Source organism: Syngnathus floridae, chromosome 15 (genome assembly GCF_059516105.1).
Source record: "Syngnathus floridae isolate MCC-2025c chromosome 15, RoL_Sflo_1.0, whole genome shotgun sequence".
Taxonomy (NCBI): domain Eukaryota; kingdom Metazoa; phylum Chordata; class Actinopteri; order Syngnathiformes; family Syngnathidae; genus Syngnathus; species Syngnathus floridae.
The window spans coordinates 1,056,733-1,079,637 of NC_142427.1; the positions used below are offsets into that span (position 1 = coordinate 1,056,733).

Below are 22,905 nucleotides of genomic sequence, written 5' to 3' on the forward strand. Positions count from 1 at the left end.
CTTAGCTTGTTATTATGTTCAAGGTAATCAGATTTGTTTATTATTCTAATGGCCTCTTCAAAACTATTCTGGATTACTACTTTGGATCTATTCTACATTACTTGGCAACAACATACTCTGTAACAGATTAGGCAGTATAATCAAATATGCTAACTTGAGAGTGCCCACACTCAATCTACTTATCGTGATGTGTTAAATCAATTACTGTTAGACATTATTTGTCTGATAATCTACCAAATCTTTGAATTGAAGAATTTGTGATTTAATTAATAGCTTGTTCAGGGTAATCAGACTTGTATATAATTCTAATGGCCTTCTTTTGAAAACTATTCTGAATTACAACTTTGGATCTTATATTACTTTGCAACAATCTACTCGGTGACAGATTAGGCAGTATAATCACATATGTTAACTTCAGTGCCCACACTGTATTTATTTATGGTTATTTGTTAAATCAAGTACTGTTAGACATGAAATAGGAAGTGTTTAACATAAATGTTATGGCTACTCACCATTGTAGCTCGCTCCTGGTCAATGATATGAGCCTCTTCTTGCAGTGGAAAACTTGCAGCCAACAAACACCGTGGAACCTAAAGGAATGAAATTAAACATTAACATTTCGCCTGGACCAACATTCACACGTACAACGCAACGCGGCTACACTTCTGCTATTACAAACGTAAATCTCCTTAAACACAACGAGTGTTACTTACCGTGTACGCTCTAGGCAAAATTGGATGTGATGCAATTCCAAATCTATCTGAAACGGCAGTTAAAAGTAGAGTTACATCAAGTTTTCTTTTTTAATCAACACAATCATTTACAACCGTTGACCAGAAAGAATCGTCGAAATTCGACGTCCCCCACAAACGCCACGCTCACTCGCTTTTCAGGGCAACAAAAGTACTTCTTTTTAAAAACGATGAGTTGTACTTACCGTGTACGCTCTGGACGGTCCAGTTGCAAGCAGAAAATAAAAATATTTCTCTTGTTAGTCGTATGTTACCATCCGCCGTGTCTTTGTCAACATCGCCGCCATTTTCCTACTTCCTGCTGCGAGCCACGCCCACGGATTTAAATTTGGGCGGAAGCTCTTTCCATTGGCGTCGTTTTCGCGTATAGCAAATCCGATTGGTTGGGAAGGGGGCACGGTTATGCAGCCGAGGGGTCCTGTGATCGGTGGGATGTAAAGTAGGCGTCGACGTCACGTCCGCGTCACGTGACCACGACGTGGCAGACGTCCTATAGCAACCGCTGTTTTGTTTAGTAGACTTACAGTTGTTATGCATTGACATAATGGCGCACACACCAAATAGATTTAAATAAATTAAATAGTTCTTCTGCCCACTCTCTTTTAAACAAGTTAACTCTCCCCGCGGATTTGAATTCCGGCGAAAGTTACGCCCATCGACGTCACGTATGTCACGTGACCACGACGTGGCAGATGTCATATAGCAACCGCTGTTTTGTTTAGTAGATTTACAGTTGTTATGCATTGGCATAATGGTGTGCACTCAAAATAGATTTAAATAAATTAAATATTTCTTCTGCCCACTCCCTTTTAAACAAGTTAACTCTGCCCACGTCCATTGACGTCTTGTCTGCGTCACGTGACCACGACGTAGCGACGTCATATAGTAACCGCTGTTTTGATCAGTAGACTTAGTTATTATGCGTTGACATAATGGCGCACTGGTTAGCATGGCCACCTCTTAAGCATGATGTTGCGGGTTCGACGCCTGATCAATGTTAGCATGGAGTGAGCTGAAGTGCATGGCGCTGAAGATTTGAATCTTTGAAATGCGCTGAGGTCTGACATATCAGGCAGAATGGTTTGCCATCACGTTCAACAAAAAATAGAAACTTTCCCACTCTGATTAAAACGTCCTGTGTTCATCTACGTATTTTCGTTTTGCTGTGCATCTTTTCCCTGCCATTTCGAGAGCCCAATTGACACTCATAGTTTAAAGAAATGTGTTTGCCCATCCTACTTTGTGGAATTTCACCACATGCGCTTATGACCAAAATACCAAATTGAACTCAAGTGAAGCCAACACGCACAACCCCCCCCCCCCCCCACACACACACACACACACAAATGTTGATATGAACATAAAAGAGCCGCATGCGGTTCGGGAGTTGCGGCTTGGCCAAACCTGTACTATACAACTTTATTTGTATAAAATTTTCACAACAGCTGTCACACAAACAAAGCGGGAAAAACCGAAGACGTGCGTGTTCCGCCCACGCTGGATTTATTTGCACCTTTGAAAAGACACCGTATTGCCGCAGATGTGGCAAAGAGTACTTTTGGGCATCTGAGACGGAAGGATGTCCAAAGCATCATGTCACCTGCTCTGGTAGGCATGGTGGTGGGACGTTGAGGTCAACCGCTTTGGGGTTGGCTGAATCTTTGATCGCAGGATGCCACACACTTGAAGACAGAAGCAGAAAAGCAGAGCTAAATGCAAAATGTACTCACCGGTGACTCCAATTTTTTTCCCCCCTGAAGAAACAGCTGGACGGGTGGCCCCGGCTGGCCAGTGGGACTCTTGTTATTCTGACCCTTTTTAGTGCGCGTTTGGGGCAACAACCGTTTTTTGTGGCGCTCTCTTCTGGTTCAAAAGTGCCCTGCATGTGAATTTGCTTTTCCTGCCTTCTGATTGGATGAGCGCCGGTGTGACGCGGTGCCTCTGTCACCGTGGCGGGGGGTATACGTTGGCATCGGAGCGTCTGCCAACGTCTGAGACCGGCTGGCAGTGTATCGGAGGTGTCGAGTGCGGTGCCGCTGGAGCTCACTCACCAGCTGGTGTTAGGGCCACAGAATGAAGGCCAAGGAGAAGAATAGAAAGAGAAACAGAAACTTCTCCTCCAATTGTTTGATTTGTCTCTTCTGAGCTTCGATGAATTCTTTCAGCTCTTTGTTCCTCTAGGACGGACAAATGGAAAGTGGCATTCAAAAGCCAGTAAGCGTGCAAGTAAGTGCCGGGCTGGCTTTGGGCCCTTACCTGTTGCGCGCTGTGCAGCAGATCCATTCTCTCTTGGAGGATGCAAGCGTCGCGCTCCCTCAACTCGCACATCAGGGCTCGCTTCCATTGGTCCACGGCGCTCCTAAGCTCTTCTCTCTGATCCGCCGTCAGCACGTCATTCACGCCAGCGTGGCTGGCTTTTTCGCCGTCCGTGGCGGGGCAGTCCCGCTGCGGTAGCGCCTCGTACAACATGGCCTCCAGCTCCAGGATCCTCTGGGCCGCAATCCTCGTCCATCAGTGGTCCAGCGGGAGATTTGAGGGAGGCTTACCTTATGAGCCTGGTCCATGGAACACTTCCTGAAGTCCAACTCTTCATCCAGGTAGCCCTTCTGCTTGCAGAACATAGAAGAGCCCAAAGGCACAGCGTCAACAAGCTTCTTTCAGCGCAAAGCCTTCCAAAAGTCACATTTGAGCCGCCGAGTCTCGTGGAGTGCGAACATAAGGAGTTCGACATACACTTACGGCGTTATAGCCCAGGATGTCCAGCTTCTTCATCAGATCACTGATGACGATGTCCGGGGGAAAGGCGCAAGGAGCAATGTAAGGTGTTCTGGGACCTCGGGTTAAGGTTAGGGTTGCGAGGGACGCCTTACGTACGCTCACGCCCTCGGCCTCGCAGTAGATCTGCAAAGGGCTGAGGCCGTCTGGGAAACGGACTTGCAGAAACTTCAAGACGGGGGAGCGCCACTCCCTCTCCTGAAAGGCAGAGGCATGCATCCGTCCGTCCGTCCGTCCGTCCGTCACATCTCTGGCCTCAACACGCTTGTGCGAGTCTTCCCACCTCCAGCTCCAGGATGCAGAACTCAAGCAGTTCGTTTTGGTCTCGGATATCCTGGATGTGCTCTTTCAGACGCGCTTCTTCCGCCTCCATCCGCCTGACCTGAAAAGACAGTCAGACCTCATCTGCGGGGCTTCCCGACGGGTGTGACGCCAAGCGACTCCGCCCAGCGCCTTTCTTTCCGTCACCTTTTCGGCCAACTGCTGATTGCTCTGACGCAGCAGCTGCTTCTCCTCCACCCACTTGACATTCTAGAAGAGACAAACGCGTGGACAGCTTTGGAATGTTGTGTCATTTTCATCCACAAATTCTTTGGTTGACTGGAAAATGACATTTGCTTTTCTCCGCATTTTCCCAGCCACGTTCGGGGGGGGGGGGGGGGGGGGGGGGGGGGGGGGGTTGGTCCAGTAATGCCAGACGGATGAGTGACTGAAGAATGTAGCTATTTTGTCTGAGAAAAAGGTGTGCTCATTGATGAGCTTACCTGTCCTTGTTGCTTCAGCGCTGACTCCAGATCTGCTACTCTGCTTTGATAGTGACCCATTTCTACCATCAGCTTTTCTCTGGTCTGAAAGGAGGAGGAGGGAGGCTCCTCCTCCTCCTTTCAGACCAGAGAACACCCGAGGCTGGGTGAGAACGGGGAGGCTGCGACCCGGCCGGGGGTTGCGGGAAGGGGCGCCACCTTGATCTCCTTCTCGGCGTCGTAGTCCCCTTCGCTGGTCTGGGCTAGCAGAGCGTAGGCTCGTTGCAGCGCTTGATATTCTTGCGTCAGCTGGCGGTAGCGAAGCTCCGCCTCTTCATGCACACACCAATGCAACACAGCACTAGTACCAGAATCAGTCAGACTGGCGACAAAGCACCCGCGACGCAAAGACGAGTCCGATTCCAGGCTGAAGAGGAATGTTTGGTGCCAATACGCTGGCAGAAATGGCGGGCTACCTCTTCGGGTTCCGTGTCGGGGGTTCTGTCGGTGTGAAAAGACAAGGACGATCCGTCCGAGTCCACCAACACGTCTTCGTCGTAGCCGTAAAATGTTTCGATGACCTGCGGGCGCGGAAGCAAACATCTCTCTGAACAAACTGAAGCGACACCTCACGATGAATCGACGAGAGGAACGATAGCGAGAAAAAGGCCATTTCATCTTGCGCAACACCAAGCAGCCGCAAACAAACAGACTCACCTTGCAGGACCTCACGCTTTGTTCCTCCTCAGAGATTCTCGACGTCGGTATCGTAGCAGCAAATCTCTCTCCTGTCGACACAAATAATCCGCCTTTGAGATTCTTTGGATGCAAAGGGAACGAACGGCTCCGGCGCAGAAACAAACGCGACTCACAATGACATTTCTGACATGAGCTCCTGTCTCCAGAGCCTGAAAAACACGTCACCGGCGATGATTGGAGGGACGCTCGTCTTTTCCAAAAGTGACAACTACAGGGTGTGTCAGGGTTTTCCAGATTATCTTTATCGTATCATTATGTTGCTTTGACTTTGACTGCAACCTGTAATAAATAATATTATTTATCCCTTATTTATCCCTATCGCTTATCCCTTCCTACACAAAGTCGTAAAACACCCCTTGCTATGTTTTGACTAGAGGTCAAGGGCTTCCTCTATTCAATCCACTCTTACACCCACCCTGTTTCTCTTAATTAAAATGCTCGTGCAGGAGCCGAGAGTCAGACTTCATTCGTACAACGGATGGACTCTCCACCTGCAGGTGTCCAAAAGAACTTACTTGTCTCCCGTGTGGTTCTTGCAAAATAAGTTGGAGCGAGCGCAACTCTAACAGGGTGCATTTTGCCACTAGCTGCCTACGGACAATGATGTCGCGCTCGCGGCTCATGGTTGACGGGCTGAGCAGCCGGGCAAGTCCGTCGTTTTCAGCGCACAGCGAGTGGCAAAGGCGCTGACAAAACGGGAGCTTTGAGCTGCTGAAAACGGCAAAACAAGTCTAAAGCGTGTTCAAACGCGTGCGCACAATGCTCCTGCTTGAAAGGTCGGAATTTAAGGGGGCCAATTTTTTGGATGGCGGCCGCCGGCCAAGCTTTGGACGGAAAAGGTTTCCTGGCGACAGCGAGCGAGCGTGGCGCTGCCGTACGTGCACCGAGTCGCCTGCCTGAAGACCTTGGACAAGTCGTCGATGATGTGCCGCTGCTCCACAACTTGAAGGAACTCCATTTCACCGTCCTGCTGGCCGCAACCGCGGTCCAGGTCATTGAGCAAACTAGGCCTTCTCTGTGGAACACAAATGCAGTGGACTCTGTTGGCACGCCGCCGTTGTCCGCGTCGACTTACCAAGCTTGCCATCTCCTCGTTCTCCTGGGTGACAAAGCGCACTTTGTTTTCAAGGCGACACAGCACCAGCGAGAGTTCTTCATTCTTCCTGCTCAGGCGTTTGTTTTTGTACAGGAGTGGCAGAAACTGGCTTTCTGTTTCTCTCAGTCGCTTTAGCTGCAAGCATGAAGTGCGGGATGTGAAAGACGCACAACACGCGGGCCAGAACGTATCCATTCCTTTTGCATCGGTTTGAACGGAATCGTGGCTTTGGCTCCCAATAAAAGACATCTACCAGGCAACCGACTCGACGCGCCGCTCAACTAATAAGCAAGCGCAATGGGTGCCTCGCTGGATGGCGCGCATCAAACGTAGCGCAAACCTTCAAGCGTGCCGTCAATAAATTACCAGTTCATTGCGCTCTTCAGAAAGCAGGGCGTTTCGATCCTCCAGGTTCCTGATGACTGCGCTGAGCTCAGCGATTTTCAGATGAAACCGTCGCGTGTCCCGATCCTCCTGAGACTGAAAACGCCCCGCAACACACACACACAAGCACTCGTTCAAAGTTCAAAACTGTTTTTGTGCTACCTTCCTCCAGCAACGAACTAAGTCATGCGTACTGCAAGTGTGTGATGAGGTGGCTTACGCAATGAAGAGGATTGCTAGTAGCGGCGTTGACCCCACTTCCAGGGTAGTTTAGGCCCGCCCTTTGGGAATCCCTCAGGGCAGCGATCTGCTGCTCGGCAGCCTGAGTCTGCAGCTGAAGGCGATGGACGTGGCCGGCCCCAGGGCTTCATCCAAAACACTAACCGCTCTGTCTTTCAGCTTGATCTCATCCGTCTGGATGTACAAACGGGGAGCGCTCAGGCAGGCGGGCAAACTCATTTGCCAGAATTGTGACAAAAACAAAGAGAGCAACCGGCCAATTTTTTTTCTTGAATCGACTGGAACACCTTTGCTGTGACAAAAGCGAAGCGAGCAACCGGACATTTTCTTCTTGTGAAATAGAATAGAATAGAATGCCTTAGGTGTCATTGCACTGCAGGTATACAACGAAATTGGGAACATAGCCACGCACCGCGCATCTGATCAGTCCTACCAGTCGGCGGATCTCCCTCTCGCAGTCTCTCTTGGTTCGGCTCAGCTCCTCCCGATGCTGGTGATGAGCCGATCGAAGCTCGGCCGCTCGGGACTGCCAGGCCTGCTGGGCCGCTGCCAGGGCTTCTTCCGCGCTCCTGGTGGAGGCGACACCGCTCGGTCTCCCGACACCGCCGCGTCTCCTCCACCTCCGCCAGCAAAGCGCCCCCCCCTCCTCACCTGAGCAGACATTGCGCCACACCGGGCCATTGAGACCGCAACGGAGCGCCGCGACGCTTACTGGGGACAAGCTACACAATACGGTAGCGGCCGCATCGAAGCCCGACGTGGCGTGCGGATAGTCAGACACGGATAGAGCGGATCACCTTGTCCATGGAGCCGTCCCTCAGGCTGAGGACCAAGGCATTCAGTCGCTGGATCTCTCCATCTTGATTTTGATCACTCTCATCAGCTCCATTTCATGCTGCCGCAGTAATGTCTCCCTGGTAATGGCTAACTCTTTCTGCTTCTCCTCATGGAGTTTGCTTTTGAGTTCCGTCATGGCGGCGGTGGCACGGTGGTGCTCCGCCCGCAGGTCCTGACTTCTCTCTCTCTCCAGACAGCTGACCTGACATGACTTAGACTTAGACTTAGACAAACTTTATTGTCATCTTGTCTGCACATGGTGCATACAAAACGAAATTCCGTTGCATACGTCTTACAACAAAGTAGTGATATTGCAGTTGAATAGAAGTAACATATCCTATGAAAATATATATATATACATATACTATATATATATATATATATATATATATATATATATTAAAAATAAGTATAAAGTGCAGCAGTGATAATTATGCAATAGTGCAAGTAGGCAAAACAGTATTCAAGAGTGTGCAGAGGAATGCTAAACCATGTATTAAACTTCTATTTAAAGGGTTTATACAAGTTCAGTAAAGTTGGTAGTGCGAGATAGTGCAAGATAGAGGTCCGTAGTGTCATACAGTTCTGTGAATGTGTGATGCAGAGTTCAGTTTAGAGCTCAACAGTTCTAGTGTTCAACAGTCTGATGACAGCAGGGAAAACGCTGTTGCAGAACCTGGTGGACCTGCAGCGGATGCTGCAAACCTCTTCCCAGAGGGCAGCAGGGAGAACAGTCCATGGTGGGGGTGTGATGGGTCATTGATGATGTTACGGGCACGGGACATGCAGCGCTGAGATGAAATGTCCTGAATGGAGGGAAGAGGAGCCCCTATGATCCTCTCTGCTGTCCTCACCACTCTCCTCACGTTCTTCCAATCGGAGGCGGTGCAGCCTCCACACCACACAGAGAGACAGCTTGTCAGAATGCTCTCTATGGTGCTCCTGTAGAACGTCCTCATGATGGGTGGGGGCAGGTGGGCTCTCCTCATCCTCCGCTGTAAGTACAAGCGCTTCTGTGCCCTCTTGACCAGTGCCGTAGTGTTCATAGTCCAGGTGAGGTCTTCTGTGATGTGGACCCCCAGGAATTTGGTGCTGCTGACCACCTCCACAGCTGAGCTGTTGATGATCAGTGGAGCGTGGTGAGGCTGTTTTCTCCTGAAGTCGACGATGATCTCCTTCATCTTCTCCTCATTCAGGATCAGGCTGTTTTCTCTGCACCAGCCCACCAGCTGCTCCACCTCCTCTCTGTAGTCCAGGTCGTTGTTGTCTCTGATGAGCCCCACCACCGTTGTGTCGTCTGCTGACTTCACGATGTGATTGGTGGTGAACCTGAGGACGCAGTCGTGTGTCATCAGGGTGAACAGCAGGGGGCTCAGGACGCAGCCCTGAGGGGAGCCTGTGCTGAGGGTGATGACATCAGAGGTGTTCTGTCCGACCCGGACTGACTGAGGTCTGTTGGTGAGGAAGTCTAGCAGCCAGTTGCGAAGGGGGGTGTTGAAGCCCAGGTGTTCCAATTTTCCTACCAGATGCTGTGGGATGATGGTGTTAAACGCTGAGCTGAAGTCCAGGAACAGCATCCGCACATGGGTGTTCTTCTCCTCCAGGTGAGCCAGGCTCAGGTGAAGAACGGAGGAGATGGCGTCCTGAGTGGAGCGGTTTTGCCGGTCGGCAAACTGGAACGGGTCAAATAATAGGGGGAGTCTGGAAACGATGTGACCTTTAAGCAGCCTTTCGAAGCACTTCATCATAACCGGAGTCAGTGCAACAGGCCGGTAATCATTAAATGAGGTGATTTGAGGTTTCTTCGGCACCGGAATGATGGAGGCAGTCTTAAAGCACGCCGGCACTTTGGCTTGGCCCAGCGAGGTGTTAAAAATGTCTGTGATGACCCCAGCCAGATGACTTGCACATTCCCTGAACACACGCCCAGGAATGTTGTCGGGGCCAGGGGCCTTACAGGGGTTGACTCTCCTCAGGGTCTTCAACACATCGGCGGAGTCAAGGCAGAGTACCTCCTCTTCCTGATGGGGGACAGTTTTAACTGCTGGAGTGCCGTTTAGTGCCTCGAACCTCCCAAAGAAGTTATTTAGACCATTTAGAAAGTCAGCATCAACTACACCCACCAGGGGGGGGAGGGTGAGTTGTAGTCTGTAATCGCCCGTATGCCTTGCCACATACTCCTGATGTTTTTGACGTTGTGGAAACGATCCTGAAATTTTCGACTGCGGTCTCGCTTCGCTATCCTGATGGCACGGTTCAAGTTGGCTCTCGCTGTCCTCAGTGTCTCCTTGTCGCCAGACTTGAAGGCAGAGTTCCGCGCTCGTAGCGTTTGACGTACCTCCTCAGTCATCCAGGGTCGTTGGTTGCCCCGGGTGATGATATTCTTAGTGGTGCTGACGTCCTCGGTGCATTTGTTGATGTAGGCTGACACAGTCATGGCACACGCATGTCTAATCTACATCGGGAAAACTGGGAGGGAGGGAGGGAGGGAGGGAGGGAGGGAGGCAGGCAGGCAGTGTGTCTGTTGAGGTTTTCACCTTGTTCTTCTCCAGCTGAAGTTCTAACTGGACGTCCATCAGTTTGGTTCTCAGCTCGTCATTGGTGGCCTGAAGGGCGTCTGTTCGCTCCGCCTTGGCCCGCCCTGCCGGAGCTCGTTTGGACATCTCTTACTCGAGTCTCGCCCGGTCGTCAGTCAGAGATCACATTTGTACCTGGAGAGCACAAACGCAGCGCTGTTTTCCACTGGCTTCGAACTCAACTTCAATCGGTACCGTAACTTACAACATCATAAACATAGAACTAGCTTGACTTATTCATTGAATAAATGCATTTGGTTCTTCAAAACTGCATCACGCAACATAGCGTGACCGAGACGGCCGTTATCCACCTGCGTGAAGTTATTTGGTGAAATGAATGAGATGTTTAAGACACCATCGTTCTGTCTCTATGTAGATGAAGGGAAATAATCGATTGCTGAAGGTCCAAAGGTGTTGTGATAAACAAATAAACATATTAGTGATTAGTGACATATTTGTGATAAACATATTAGGCAGGATAATCACATATGTTAACTTGACTGCCCACACTGTATTTATTTATGGTTATTTGTTAAATCGAGTACTGTTAGACATGAAATAGGAAGTGTTTAACATAAATGGAAGACGAAAGGGGTACTCACCATTGTAGCTCCTGCTGGTCAATGATACGAGCCTCTTCTTGCAGTGGAAAACATACAGCCAACAAACACCGTGGAACCTAAAGGAATGAAATTAAACATTAACATTTAGCCTCAACCAACATTCACAGATACAACGCAACGCAAACTACACAAACGTAAATCTTTTTAAACACAATGAGTTGTACTTACCGTGTACGCTCTAGACGGTCCACTTGCAAGCAGAAAATAAAGATATTTCTGTTGATAATCGTCGTGTTTGTATCCGGTGTCTCGCTCAAGGCCATTGCGCCCACAGATTTGAATTTTGGCGAGAGTTCAGCCTATTGACGTCATTTCCGCGGTGTAATACCCGCATATCTGAAACGGCAAAGTTAAGAGTAGAGTTAAATAAAGTTTTTAGTCAACGCAATAATTTACAACCGTTGACCAGTCGAAATAATCGTCGAAATTTGGCGTCTGTGGCTGGAAGCAGACGCCGAGTTCGACATTCCTCCCAAACGCCACACTCCCTCGCTTTTCAGGGCTCAAAAAAAACAGTTGTAATTACCTTGTACGCTCTAGACGGTCAAGTTGCAAGCTGAAAACAAAAATATTTGCCTTGTTAGTCATCGTGTTACTAACCGCTGTGTCTTGTTTGCCAGAATTGCCGCTTTCCTACTTCCTGTTGCAAGCCACGCCCACGGATTATAATTTTGCCGTGAGTTCCGCCTATTGACGTCATGTCCGCGTCACATGACTGCGACGTAATATTATCTAAAACTGTTTGTGCGGTAATGTGTTGTTCTGTGCGGTATTGTGTTATTCTGTGCGGCGTCGTGTTGTTCTGTGCGGCGTCGTGTTGTTCAGTGCGACGTCGTGTTGTTCAGTGCGGCATGGTGTTGTTCAGTGCGGCATGGTGTTGTTCAGTGCGGCATAGTGTTGTTCAGTGCGGCATAATGTTGTTCAGTGCGGCATGGTGTTGTTCAGTGCAGGATGGTGTTGTTCAGTGCGGCATGGTGTTGTTCAATGCAGGATCGTGTTGTTCAGTGCAGCATAATGTTGTTCAGTGCAGCATGGTGTTGTTCAGTGCGGCATGGTGTTGTTCAATGCGGCATGGTGTTGTTCACTGCGGGATGGTGTTGTTCAATGCGGGATCGTGTTGTTCAGTGCGGCATAATGTTGTTCAGTGCGGCATGGTGTTGTTCAGTGCGGCATGGTGTTGTTCAGTGCGACATAATGTTGTTTAGTGCGGCATAATGTTGTTCAGTGCGGCATAATGTTGTTCAGTGCGGCATGGTGTTGTTCAGTGCGGGATGGTGTTGTTCAGTGCGGCATGGTGTTGTTCAATGCGGCATGGTGTTGTTCAGTGCGGGATGGTGTTGTTCAGTGCGGCATGGTGTTGTTCAGTGCGGCATAATGTTGTTCAGTGCGGCATGGTGTTGTTCAGTGCGGCATGGTGTTGTTCAGTGCGGCATGGTGTTGTTCAGTGCGGCATGGTGTTGTTCAGTGCGGCATGGTGTTGTTCAGTGCGGGATGGTGTTGTTCAATGCGGGATCGTGTTCAGTGCGGGGTGGTGTTGTTCAGTGCAGGATGGTGTTGTTCAGTGCAGGATGGTGTTGTTCAGTGCGGCATGGTGTTGTTCAATGCAGGATCGTGTTGTTCAGTGCAGCATAATGTTGTTCAGTGCAGCATGGTGTTGTTCAGTGCGGCATGGTGTTGTTCAATGCGGCATGGTGTTGTTCAGTGCGGGATGGTGTTGTTCAGTGCGGCATGGTGTTTTTCAGTGCGGCATAATGTTGTTCAGTGCAGCATGGTGTTGTTCAGTGCGGCATGGTGTTGTTCAGTGCGACATAATGTTGTTCAGTGCGGCATAATGTTGTTCAGTGCGGCATGGTGTTGTTCAGTGCGGCATGGTGTTGTTCAGTGCGGCATGGTGTTGTTCAGTGCAGCGTAATGTTGTTCAGTGCGGCATGGTGTTGTTCAGTGCGGCATGGTGTTGTTCAGTGCGGCATGGTGTTGTTCAGTGCGGGATGGTGTTGTTCAGTGCGGCATGGTGTTGCTCAGTGCGGCATGGTGTTGTTCAGTGCGGGATGGTGTTGTTCATTGCGGCATGGTGTTGTTCATTGCGGCATGGTGTTGTTCAGTGCGGCATGGTGTTGTTCAGTGCGGCATAATGTTGTTCAGTGCGCCATAATGTTGTTCAGTGCGCCATAATGTTGTTCAGTGCGGCATGGTGTTGTTCAGTGCGGGATGGTGTTGTTCAGTGCGGGATGGTGTTGTTCAATGCGGGATCGTGTTGTTCAGTGCGGCATGGTGTTGTTCAGTGCGGCATGGTGTTGTTCAGTGCGGCATGGTGTTGTTCAGTGCGGCATGGTGTTGTTCAGTGCGGCATAATGTTGTTCAGTGCGGCATAATGTTGTTCAGTGCGGCATAATGTTGTTCAGTGCGGCATAATGTTGTTCAGTGCGGCATAATGTTGTTCAGTGCGGGATGGTGTTGTTCATTGCGGCATGGTGTTGTTCAGTGCGGGATGGTGTTGTTCAGTGTGGCATGGTGTTCAGTGCGGCATGGTGTTGTTCAGTGCGGTATCGTGTTGTTCAGTGCGGTATCGTGTTTCTCAGTGCGGTATCGTGTTGTTCAGTGCAGTATCGTTGTGTTGTTCGTATTGTGTTGTGTTGTTCGTAATGTGTTGTGTTGTTCGTATTGTGTTGTGTTGTTCGTATTGTGTTGTGTTGTTCGTATTGTGTTGTGTTGTTCATATTGTGTTGTTCATATTGTGTTGAGTTGTTCGTATTGTGTTGTGTTGTTCGTATTGTGTTGCCTTTAACACTTAGCCTCTAACACTTAGCCTCTAACACTTAGCCTCTAGCATCTAGAAGGTAAATAAATAGGAAGGAAGGACTCACCGGTGACGTCTTTGCCCACGTCCAAGCGTTGTACTTTGTATTTTCATCCTTCTGACAGTGGAAAACATAGCCAACAAACACCGTGGAACCTAAACGAATGAAAGAAAACTATCATTTGGCCACAACCAACATTCACAGATACAACACAATGTGACGTGCGGGGTTGAGGTTAAAGGTTGAGTGAAGGGCCCTCGTTTTAAACTACTTTTTTGAAAAGGATTGGGAACAAGTAAGACGTATTTAATTTATTTAATGGGAAGTAGTAAGAGCTATTGAATTTAATCTATGTATTATATTCTATTGTATTGTATTCTGTTGTATTCTTTTGGATTGTATTCACACTAACCCCACTAAAACTTCAGCCCACAAAAACTCGCCTCTGGCGCCTAGCCTCTGGCACTTAGCCTCTAACACTTAGCCTTTAACACTTAGCCTTTAACACTTAGCCTTTAACACTTAGCCTTTAACACTTAGCCTAGAAGGTGAATAAATAGGGTTAAAGGTTGAGTGAAGGGACCTCGTTTTAAACTACTTTTTTGAAAAGGAGTGGGAACAAGTAAGACGTATTTAATTTATTTAATGGGAAGTAGTAAGACTTATTAAATTTATTTAATCTACTTTTCTTCCCAGGCAAAATTTGATGTGCTGCAATTCCAAATTTCCAAAGTGAATGAAGGAATGAAGTCCTTTAAATTATGATTTTGTATAAATACTAGGCATTAACACAAAATCGACGGCACAAAATGGGCAGACTTTACTTGTTTGAAAAGGACTGGTTACAAGACAGACTTTTTTAATTTATTTAATGGGAAGAAGACTTATTTAGTTTAATTGATCTATTTTTGTTCCCTGGCAAAATTCGATTTGCTGCAATTCCAAATTTCCAAAGTGAATGAAGGAAAGAAGTCGTTTAAATTATGATTTTGTTTAAATACTAGGCATAGACACAAAATCTACGGCACAAAATGGGCAGACTTTACTTGTTTGAAGAGGACTGGTTACAAGACAGACTTTTCTGATTTATTTAATGGGAAGAAGACTTATTTAGTTTATTTAATCTATTTTTGTTCCCTGGCAAAATTGGATTTGCTGAAATTGTATTTTGCCAAATCTTGCCTTGAGACCTGATAGGAAGTATTAAACGCTTATGTACTGTTATCCCGTTTATTCTTTCGTTGAACGCTCTAACACTGCCCCCTAGTGACCGAATTTAGGTTAGGTTTCATTCGTTCATTCATTTCCGGTTACTCGACCCCCACTCAGCCACTACGCAGGTCGTACGCAGCTACCAGACAGTGCACATCGTCGCAGCGGGTTCGTGGCTCAGCCTTGGGGTATCTTAGTCTGTAAGTTATACATTCTAGTTGACTTTCTGTATATATGTGTTTATAAAATGTACGCTAACATCCTAAGCTCCATTTGCCTGTGAATGCTACGCTAGTATTGCAAATGTGATTGTTTAGCGCTACTTTTGGCTACAATGCTATGCTAGGTTTACGCATGTGACGGTTAGGTAGGCTAATCGTCTCCATTTAAGTTTATATGTTTTCATTTCTACATCTTCTGTGATTTTGATGTACATTCTACTGATGCACTGTTGTTGTTGTGTGAATTACAGTTTTACAAAAAAGAAATAACTGCCTGTGTGCCAAGTAAAGCAGCTACAAACTACGCGGCCGCAGCATCCTTTTTTCTTCAGTTGTTCGCTATCTGTCTAGCCTTGGCAGACATCACGCCAGCGTGAGGACAGAATAGTAAAAAGACTGTTACCCGGCGGGTTGAACCACAGCAAAAACGACTGTGACCCAGCGAGTTGAAACTCCACAGTAAGAAGACTCTTACAGCATCGGACTGAAACTCCACAGTAAGAAGACTCTTACACAGCGGACTGAAACTCCACAGTAAAAGACTTCATCTACTAATACTAAAACACGCATCCAAACGATACAAGATGGAGCAGCGGAATGAGTTGGTCCAGCCACAAAAGCTCTACGACACCAGATCAATCGCCGTAAGAACGGAGTCTTCAAGGTCCAGCAGGTCCTCAACCAGCTCTGCAGCCACCAAAGCAAGGGCAAGAGCCGAAGCAGCCCTGGTGGGGGCGAAATATGCAGCTCGAGAAGCAGAAATGATGAAAGCAAAGGCTAAAATAGAGGCTGAAGCAGCACAACTGGAGGCCAGTCTGTATGTGCTAAAGACCGAGAGAAGTGCCACAGCAGCGGCAGCTGAAGCAGCAGTCTACGAAGAGGCAGCAGCAATGGAAGGCCGCTCTCTCGAAGATCCGACGCAGATCCCTCCGGAGGACAACGCTCAACGCACCAGCGAGTATGTGAAGGCTCACTACGTGACACCGAACGCTCAGCAGCCAGCTCCGTGTCCAAAGCAGCCGCTCAACGCATCGTCGCCAGCACCACGAGCACCGTCGCCAGCACCACCAGCTCCAACCCAGCGGTACCCGCTCACCGACACCGTCACAAACCAGCCTAAGACTCTTGCTAATGATGAAGTTATGTTTGATTATAATACAAATAGATCTGCACATTGTCCTTCAGCTCCAGTGTCTCACACAGCTAGCTTCAGAAATTATCCTTGGGAACCAGCACAAATGACTGATCTTACCAAACATCTCGTTAGAAGAGAACTTGTGAGTTCCGGACTTTTGAAATTTGATGACTGTCCAGAAAACTACTGGGCCTGGAAAACTTCTTTCCAGGATGTGATTAGAGAACTTAATCTAACAGCTAGAGAAGAGATTAATTTGCTTTTAAAGTGGCTTGGCCCCGAATCTTCCACACAAGCCACGCGTATCAGGTCCGCGCATGTTCACAACATTACGGCAGGAGTAGCTATGGTGTGGAAAAGGTTAGATGATACATATGGCTCACCAGAAGTCATTGAGAATGCTCTTTTGTCGAAACTAGAGAACTTCCCTAAAATCTCGAACAAAGACAATCAGCGTCTCAGAGAGTTAGGAGACATTCTTTTAGAGATTCAAGCAGCTAAGTCAGAGGGATATCTTCCTGGTCTATCCTATCTTGACACAGCTAGGGGGGTAAATCCTATTGTCGAGAAGCTTCCTTACGGTCTGCAAGAACGCTGGATATCACTCGGGTCTATGTTCAAAGAAGAACACGGGGTGTGCTTTCCACCATTCACTTACTTTGTAAGTTTCATATCCAGACAAGCAAAAACCCGAAACGATCCAAGCTTTGCGTTCTCATCGAACTGCGCTGCAAGTCAGCCAAAACATGAAAGATATCCAAAACAGTATAACAATCCCAGAACAGTTTCAGTGAAGAAGACAGAAGTAACAGCAAAACCTACGAGTAATAGTGTCAAAGGGAACAAAATAGAGGAGCCAGCAGATCAGTGCCCAATACACAATAAACCACATCCTCTATCAAAATGTCGTGGATTTAGGATCAAACCGTTAGATGAGAGGAAAGCTTATCTAAAAGAGAACTCAATCTGTTTTCGCTGTTGCGCTACCACAAAACATGTAGCCAAAGACTGTAAAATCGCTGTGAAATGCAAAGAGTGTGACAGTGACAGACACATCAGTGCGCTACATCCCGGTCCAGCTCCCTGGTCAACTTCTGCTCAAGTAACGGAGCAAGTGCAAGGCGGGGAGTGTGAAAACAGTTTCCCTGAAGTGATCGCAAAATGCACTGAAATCTGTGACAAAGCGCAGGGACTCAAGTCATGTTCTAAAATCTCACTTGTGAATGTGTACCCTGCTGGTCGCCCTGACCAATCTCAGAAAATGTACGTTGTGTTGGATGACCAAAGCAATCGGTCTCTGGCGAAGTCTGAGTTTTTTGAGCTGTTTAATGTCAAATCGGCTCCGTCCACTTATACCTTGAAAACATGTACTGGGGTTAGTGAGGCCACAGGCAGGAAAGCTCACAACTTTGTTGTTTCCTCACTTGATGGTGGCACTCATGTAACTCTTCCACCTCTGCTGGAGTGCGACGCACTGCCAGGTGACCGTAGTGAAATTCCTACGCCTGACGTTGTAGAGTTATTCCCGCATCTCGAACCCATTGCTGGCAAGATACCACCTTTAGAGCCCAGCACACCTATTTTGCTCTTATTGGGGCGAGATGTTTTAAGTGTTCATAAAGTGCGTGAACAGTACAATGGCCCGCACCACTCACCTTATGCCCAACGATTAGACTTGGGGTGGGTTATTGTGGGTGAAATATGTCTAAATGGAGTACACAGACGGACAAAGGTGAACGTGTACAAAACTAACGTCCTACCAAATGGACGGTCTTCTTTTCTTGAGCCTTGCACAAATGCAATGAAGGTGAAAGAGACATTTGTCATGCCAAAACAGAAGACTAATGCTTTCTGTGACATCGAGGCTGCTTCTCTCAGACAGACTGATGCTCTGGGTGTCAATGTCTTTCAAAGAAGTCCTGATGACGACAAACCAGGGTTGTCTATAGAAGACAAAAGGTTCATTGAAATAATGGACAAAGAAATGTACATGGACAATGACAACCACCTTGTGGCGCCTTTGCCTTTTCGTGACCAGCGACCACTTCTTCCCAACAACAGAGGGCAGGCTCTGAAACGCCTCAATGTTCTGAAACGGGCTTTGGATAAAAAACCAGCTATGAGAGAACAGTTCATCGAGTTTATGCAGAGGATATTTGACAATGACCAAGCTGAAAAGGCTCCAGAGTTAACGCCAGGTGAAGAGTGTTGGTACTTACCAATATTTGGTGTGTATCATCCTCAGAAACCGAGCAAGATCCGAGTTGTATTTGACTCGAGCGCCCAGTTTGAGGGTGTCTCACTAAATGATACTCTCCTCAGAGGGCCTGATTTGAACAATACGCTTCTTGGTGTTTTACTGCGCTTCAGAAAGGAACAAGTTGCAGTTACTGTTGATGTAGAACAGATGTTCTATTGCTTTCGAGTGAAGGAATCACACAGAAACTATCTGAGGTTTCTCTGGTTCAAAGACAATGATCCAAACGAAGCCATCACAGAGTTTCGCATGAAAGTCCCAGTTTTTGGGAACAGTCCTTCTCCAGCCATTGCTATCTATGGTCTGAGACGGGCAGCTGAGCTGGGAGAAGAAGAGCATGGATCGAAGACCAAAGCGTTTGTCTTCCGCAATTTCTATGTGGATGATGGACTTGCTTCTGTCTCCAAGGAGAGCGAAGCTGTTGAACTTTTAGAAGATGCAAGACGCATGCTAGCTGAGGCAAACATTAGGCTTCACAAAATCGCGTCTAATGTCGGGCGTGTCATGAATGCATTTCCTCCAGAAGAAAGAGCCACAGATCTTAAAGATTTGGATTTGGATGTGGATCCTCTGCCGCTCCAACGCAGTCTTGGGGTCTGTTGGGATCTAGAACGTGACTGTTTCACCTTTCGAGTTGCAAAGGACACTAAACCTTTCACCCGACGTGGAATACTTTCTGTTGCCAATAGTCTTTATGATCCTCTCGGATTTGCAGCACCTGTGACAATTCAAGGCAAAGCATTGTACAGAGAGTTGACACTTGAACAACAAGATTGGGACGACCCTCTACCATCAGACAAAGAAGCAGAGTGGTTAAAATGGACTGAATCGCTCAGTGTACTAGAAAGTCTACAGATTCAGAGACCCTTTGTTTCCATTACATTATCAGAGACACAAACAAGAGAGCTTTGCATCTTCTCAGATGCTTCGATGATGGCAATAGCAGCTGTTGCTTATCTCAAAGTGTCCGACAGAGGTGGACACTATCAGGTCGGATTTGTCATGGGCAAGTCTAAGCTTGCACCATCTTCTGCTCACACAGTACCTCGCTTGGAACTATGCGCAGCCGTGCTCGCAGTAGAACTGGCTCAGATCATTGTTGGTGAATGTGACATAGAGTTTGACGCAGTAAAGTTTTACACCGACAGTCGAATAGTTCTTGGGTACATTCACAACAGCACTCGCAGATTTTACGTCTATGTGACAAATCGAGTTGCTCAGATTCGTAAATCAACCAAACCTGAGCAGTGGGTTTATGTAGCCACAGACCAAAACCCAGCAGACCATGGCACCAGAGTAGTTCAAGCTTCTCACTTGCAAAACACTACTTGGCTTACTGGTCCACAGTTCTTAGTGCAGTCAGAGACAGAACAAACAGAAACGTTTGCACTTGTGAATCCATCGGAGGATGGGGAACTTCGCCCCCAAGTGACTGCTCTTATAACCAAAGTCAGTAAAAACAAGCTTGGCTCTCACAGGTTTGAGCGCTTCTCAACATGGAAATCCTTGGTCCAAGGAATGAGAACTCTTCTGCAGGTTGCTATGTCAAGATCCAAAGCATCCCAGTCAGACGTCATAAAACCCTCACATCCTAAAGTTGTCATACTCAAATGTGTGCAACAGGAAATCTATCAAGAGGAAATTGAGTTGCTTTCTAAAGGGAAAGATCTCCCTTCAAACAGTCCCATCGGGAAGCTTGACCCCTTTGTTGACGAGGACGGCTTACTAAGAGTTGGGGGACGTTTACAATCTGCTGATCTTTCCGAAGTCGAAAAGCATCCTGTGATAATACCAAATTCTCACCATGTGGCAGTTCTTTTGGTCAGGCATTATCACAATGAGGTAGCCCATCAGGGGCGTCAGTTCACTGAAGGCAGTTTGCGGACTGCAGGGCTGTGGATTGTAGGAGCTAAGAGACTCATATCCACCATTATACACAAATGTGTCTTGTGTCGGAAGTTAAGAGGCCGCTTTGAAGAACAGAAGATGGCTAGTCTTCCTTCTGATAGGCTTACTGTTGACCCACCATTCACTCATGTCGGTCTTGATGTTTTCGGACCTTGGAGTGTCACATCACGTCGCACTAGAGCAAGCAGTGTTGAGAACAAAAGGTGGGCTGTGATGTTTACTTGTCTTTGTACACGAGCTGTTCACATTGAAGTTGTCGAGTCGATGTCTACCTCCAGCTTCATAAACGCTCTTCGCCGCTTCCTGTCAATCAGGGGACCAGTTAGAAACCTGAGATCAGATCAAGGTACTAATTTCATTGGCGCCTGCAATGAGTTGCAAATCAATGTGGATGACCCACAGATAAAGGACTACTTGCAGGAACAAAGCTGCACTTGGACTTTTAACGCTCCACACTCTTCTCATATGGGGGGAGTGTGGGAGAGGATGATAGGTCTCGCTCGCAACATCCTTGACGGCTTGCTTTCAAAGGGCCCAACCACTCGCCTCACTCATGAGGTACTGGTCACTCTTATGGCTGAGGTCGTGGCCATAATGAACGCCAGACCCTTAGTCCCTGTGTCAACCGATCGTGGAGCGCCTGAAGTTCTCTCGCCTGGAATGCTTCTGACTCAGAAGGCCAACCCAGTGTTAGCTCCCCCTGGTAACTTTGAACTCCGGGACCTATACAAGGCCCAGTGGCATCAAGTCCAGGGTCTTGCAGATTGTTTCTGGAAAAGATGGAAACGGGAGTATCTCGCTACCCTGCAGTCTAGGAGGAAGTGGAAGGTAGAGAAACCTAATGTGAAAGAGGGTGACATTGTTTTGTTGAAAGACAATCAAGCCAAACGCAATGAATGGCCACTTGGTACAGTTGTTAAGGCGATTCCTAGCCACGATGGCAGGGTCAGAAAGGTCGAAGTGAAAATCGTACAACACGGTTCCGTCAAAACTTATACCAGACCTATCACAGATGTAATCTTACTCTGTGCTGAAAGTTGAAATAACAATAGTGGTATATTTTTAATATACCAAGCGGGGAGTGTACTGTTATCCCGTTTATTCTTTCGTTGAACGCTCTAACACTGCCCCCTAGTGACCGAATTTAGGTTAGGTTTCATTCGTTCATTCATTTCCGGTTACTCGACCCCCACTCAGCCACTACGCAGGTCGTACGCAGCTACCAGACAGTGCACATCGTCGCAGCGGGTTCGTGGCTCAGCCTTGGGGTATCTTAGTCTGTAAGTTATACATTCTAGTTGACTTTCTGTATATATGTGTTTATAAAATGTACGCTAACATCCTAAGCTCCATTTGCCTGTGAATGCTACGCTAGTATTGCAAATGTGATTGTTTAGCGCTACTTTTGGCTACAATGCTATGCTAGGTTTACGCATGTGACGGTTAGGTAGGCTAATCGTCTCCATTTAAGTTTATATGTTTTCATTTCTACATCTTCTGTGATTTTGATGTACATTCTACTGATGCACTGTTGTTGTTGTGTGAATTACAGTTTTACAAAAAAGAAATAACTGCCTGTGTGCCAAGTAAAGCAGCTACAAACTACGCGGCCGCAGCATCCTTTTTTCTTCAGTTGTTCGCTATCTGTCTAGCCTTGGCAGACATCACGCCAGCGTGAGGACAGAATAGCTTAGTTAAATCAATACAAGTTGGTAATAAGAGCGAGTAATGTTGGTTGAACCGATGAATGAAGGTTGAAAGCAATTTAAATTATGACTTTGTATAAATACTAGATATTAACAGAACATCTACTGCGCGAAATGGGCAGAGTTTACTTGTTTGAGAAGGAGTGGCTTATTCAAAACTAAGATTTATTTAATCTGTTTGTTCCCAGGCAAAATTGGATGTGATGCAATTCCAAATTTCACCACATGATGGTGCCCAATTTTGACTTCATAGGACATATTAAACACTTAGCTTGTTATTATGTTCAAGGTAATCAGATTTGTTTATTATTCTAATGGCCTCTTCAAAACTATTCTGGATTACTACTTTGGATCTATTCTACATTACTTGGCAACAACATACTCTGTAACAGATTAGGCAGTATAATCATATATGTTAACTTGAGAGTGCCCACACTCAATCTACTTATCGTGATGTGTTAAATCAATTACTGTTAGACATTATTTGTCTGATAATCTACCAAATCTTTGAATTGAAGAATTTGTGATTTAATTAATAGCTTGTTCAGGGTAATCAGACTTGTATATAATTCTAATGGCCTTCTTTTGAAAACTATTCTGAATTACAACTTTGGATCTTATATTACTTTGCAACAATCTACTCGGTGACAGATTAGGCAGTATAATCACATATGTTAACTTCAGTGCCCACACTGTATTTATTTATGGTTATTTGTTAAATCAAGTACTGTTAGACATGAAATAGGAAGTGTTTAACATAAATGTTATGGCTACTCACCATTGTAGCTCGCTCCTGGTCAATGATACGAGCCTCTTCTTGCAGTGGAAAACTTGCAGCCAACAAACACCGTGGAACCTAAAGGAATGAAATTAAACATTAACA

At 47.0% G+C, this 22,905-nt stretch overlaps 1 protein-coding gene and 3 long non-coding RNA genes across 8 annotated transcripts in view; 2 read left to right on the forward strand and 2 right to left on the reverse strand.

Moving 5' to 3' along the window:
* Positions 1–3,014: 3,014 nt before the first annotated feature.
* Positions 3,015–4,394, reverse strand: LOC148385839 (janus kinase and microtubule-interacting protein 3-like). Its single transcript, XM_088399389.1, has 5 exons — positions 4,292–4,394; positions 3,996–4,058; positions 3,811–3,909; positions 3,492–3,725; positions 3,015–3,358 (listed from the first exon to the last, which is right to left on the reverse strand). Exons 1-5 carry the CDS (start codon positions 4,358–4,360, stop codon positions 3,149–3,151), a joined length of 675 nt encoding a protein of 224 aa, XP_088255515.1. The 5' UTR covers positions 4,361–4,394; the 3' UTR covers positions 3,015–3,148.
* A 1,102-nt stretch (positions 4,395–5,496) lies between these two features.
* On the reverse strand, positions 5,497–13,769 carry LOC148385840 (uncharacterized). Of its 5 annotated transcripts, XR_015863111.1 has the most exons (8): positions 13,650–13,769; positions 10,954–11,341; positions 10,765–10,841; positions 10,124–10,297; positions 7,547–7,788; positions 7,183–7,400; positions 6,730–6,923; positions 5,525–6,605 (listed from the first exon to the last, which is right to left on the reverse strand). It is a non-coding gene; the product is annotated as an uncharacterized LOC148385840 (long non-coding RNA). The 5 variants fall into 5 exon arrangements; XR_015863110.1 differs by having other exon boundaries at positions 5,497–6,605; positions 6,730–7,400; XR_015863112.1 differs by lacking the exons at positions 5,525–6,605; positions 6,730–6,923; positions 7,183–7,400; positions 7,547–7,788 and adding an exon at positions 8,680–8,915 and having other exon boundaries at positions 13,650–13,761.
* A 1,034-nt stretch (positions 13,770–14,803) lies between these two features.
* LOC148385841 (uncharacterized) lies at positions 14,804–15,320 on the forward strand. Its single transcript, XR_015863182.1, has 2 exons — positions 14,804–14,995; positions 15,268–15,320. It is a non-coding gene; the product is annotated as an uncharacterized LOC148385841 (long non-coding RNA).
* Positions 15,321–21,371: 6,051 nt separating this feature from the next.
* LOC148385842 (uncharacterized) overlaps positions 21,372–22,905 on the forward strand; it is a 41,537-nt gene continuing 40,003 nt past the window's right edge. The window contains exon 1 of the long non-coding RNA XR_015863184.1: positions 21,372–21,596. This is a non-coding gene — a long non-coding RNA (uncharacterized LOC148385842). The remainder of the gene's footprint in view (positions 21,597–22,905) is intronic.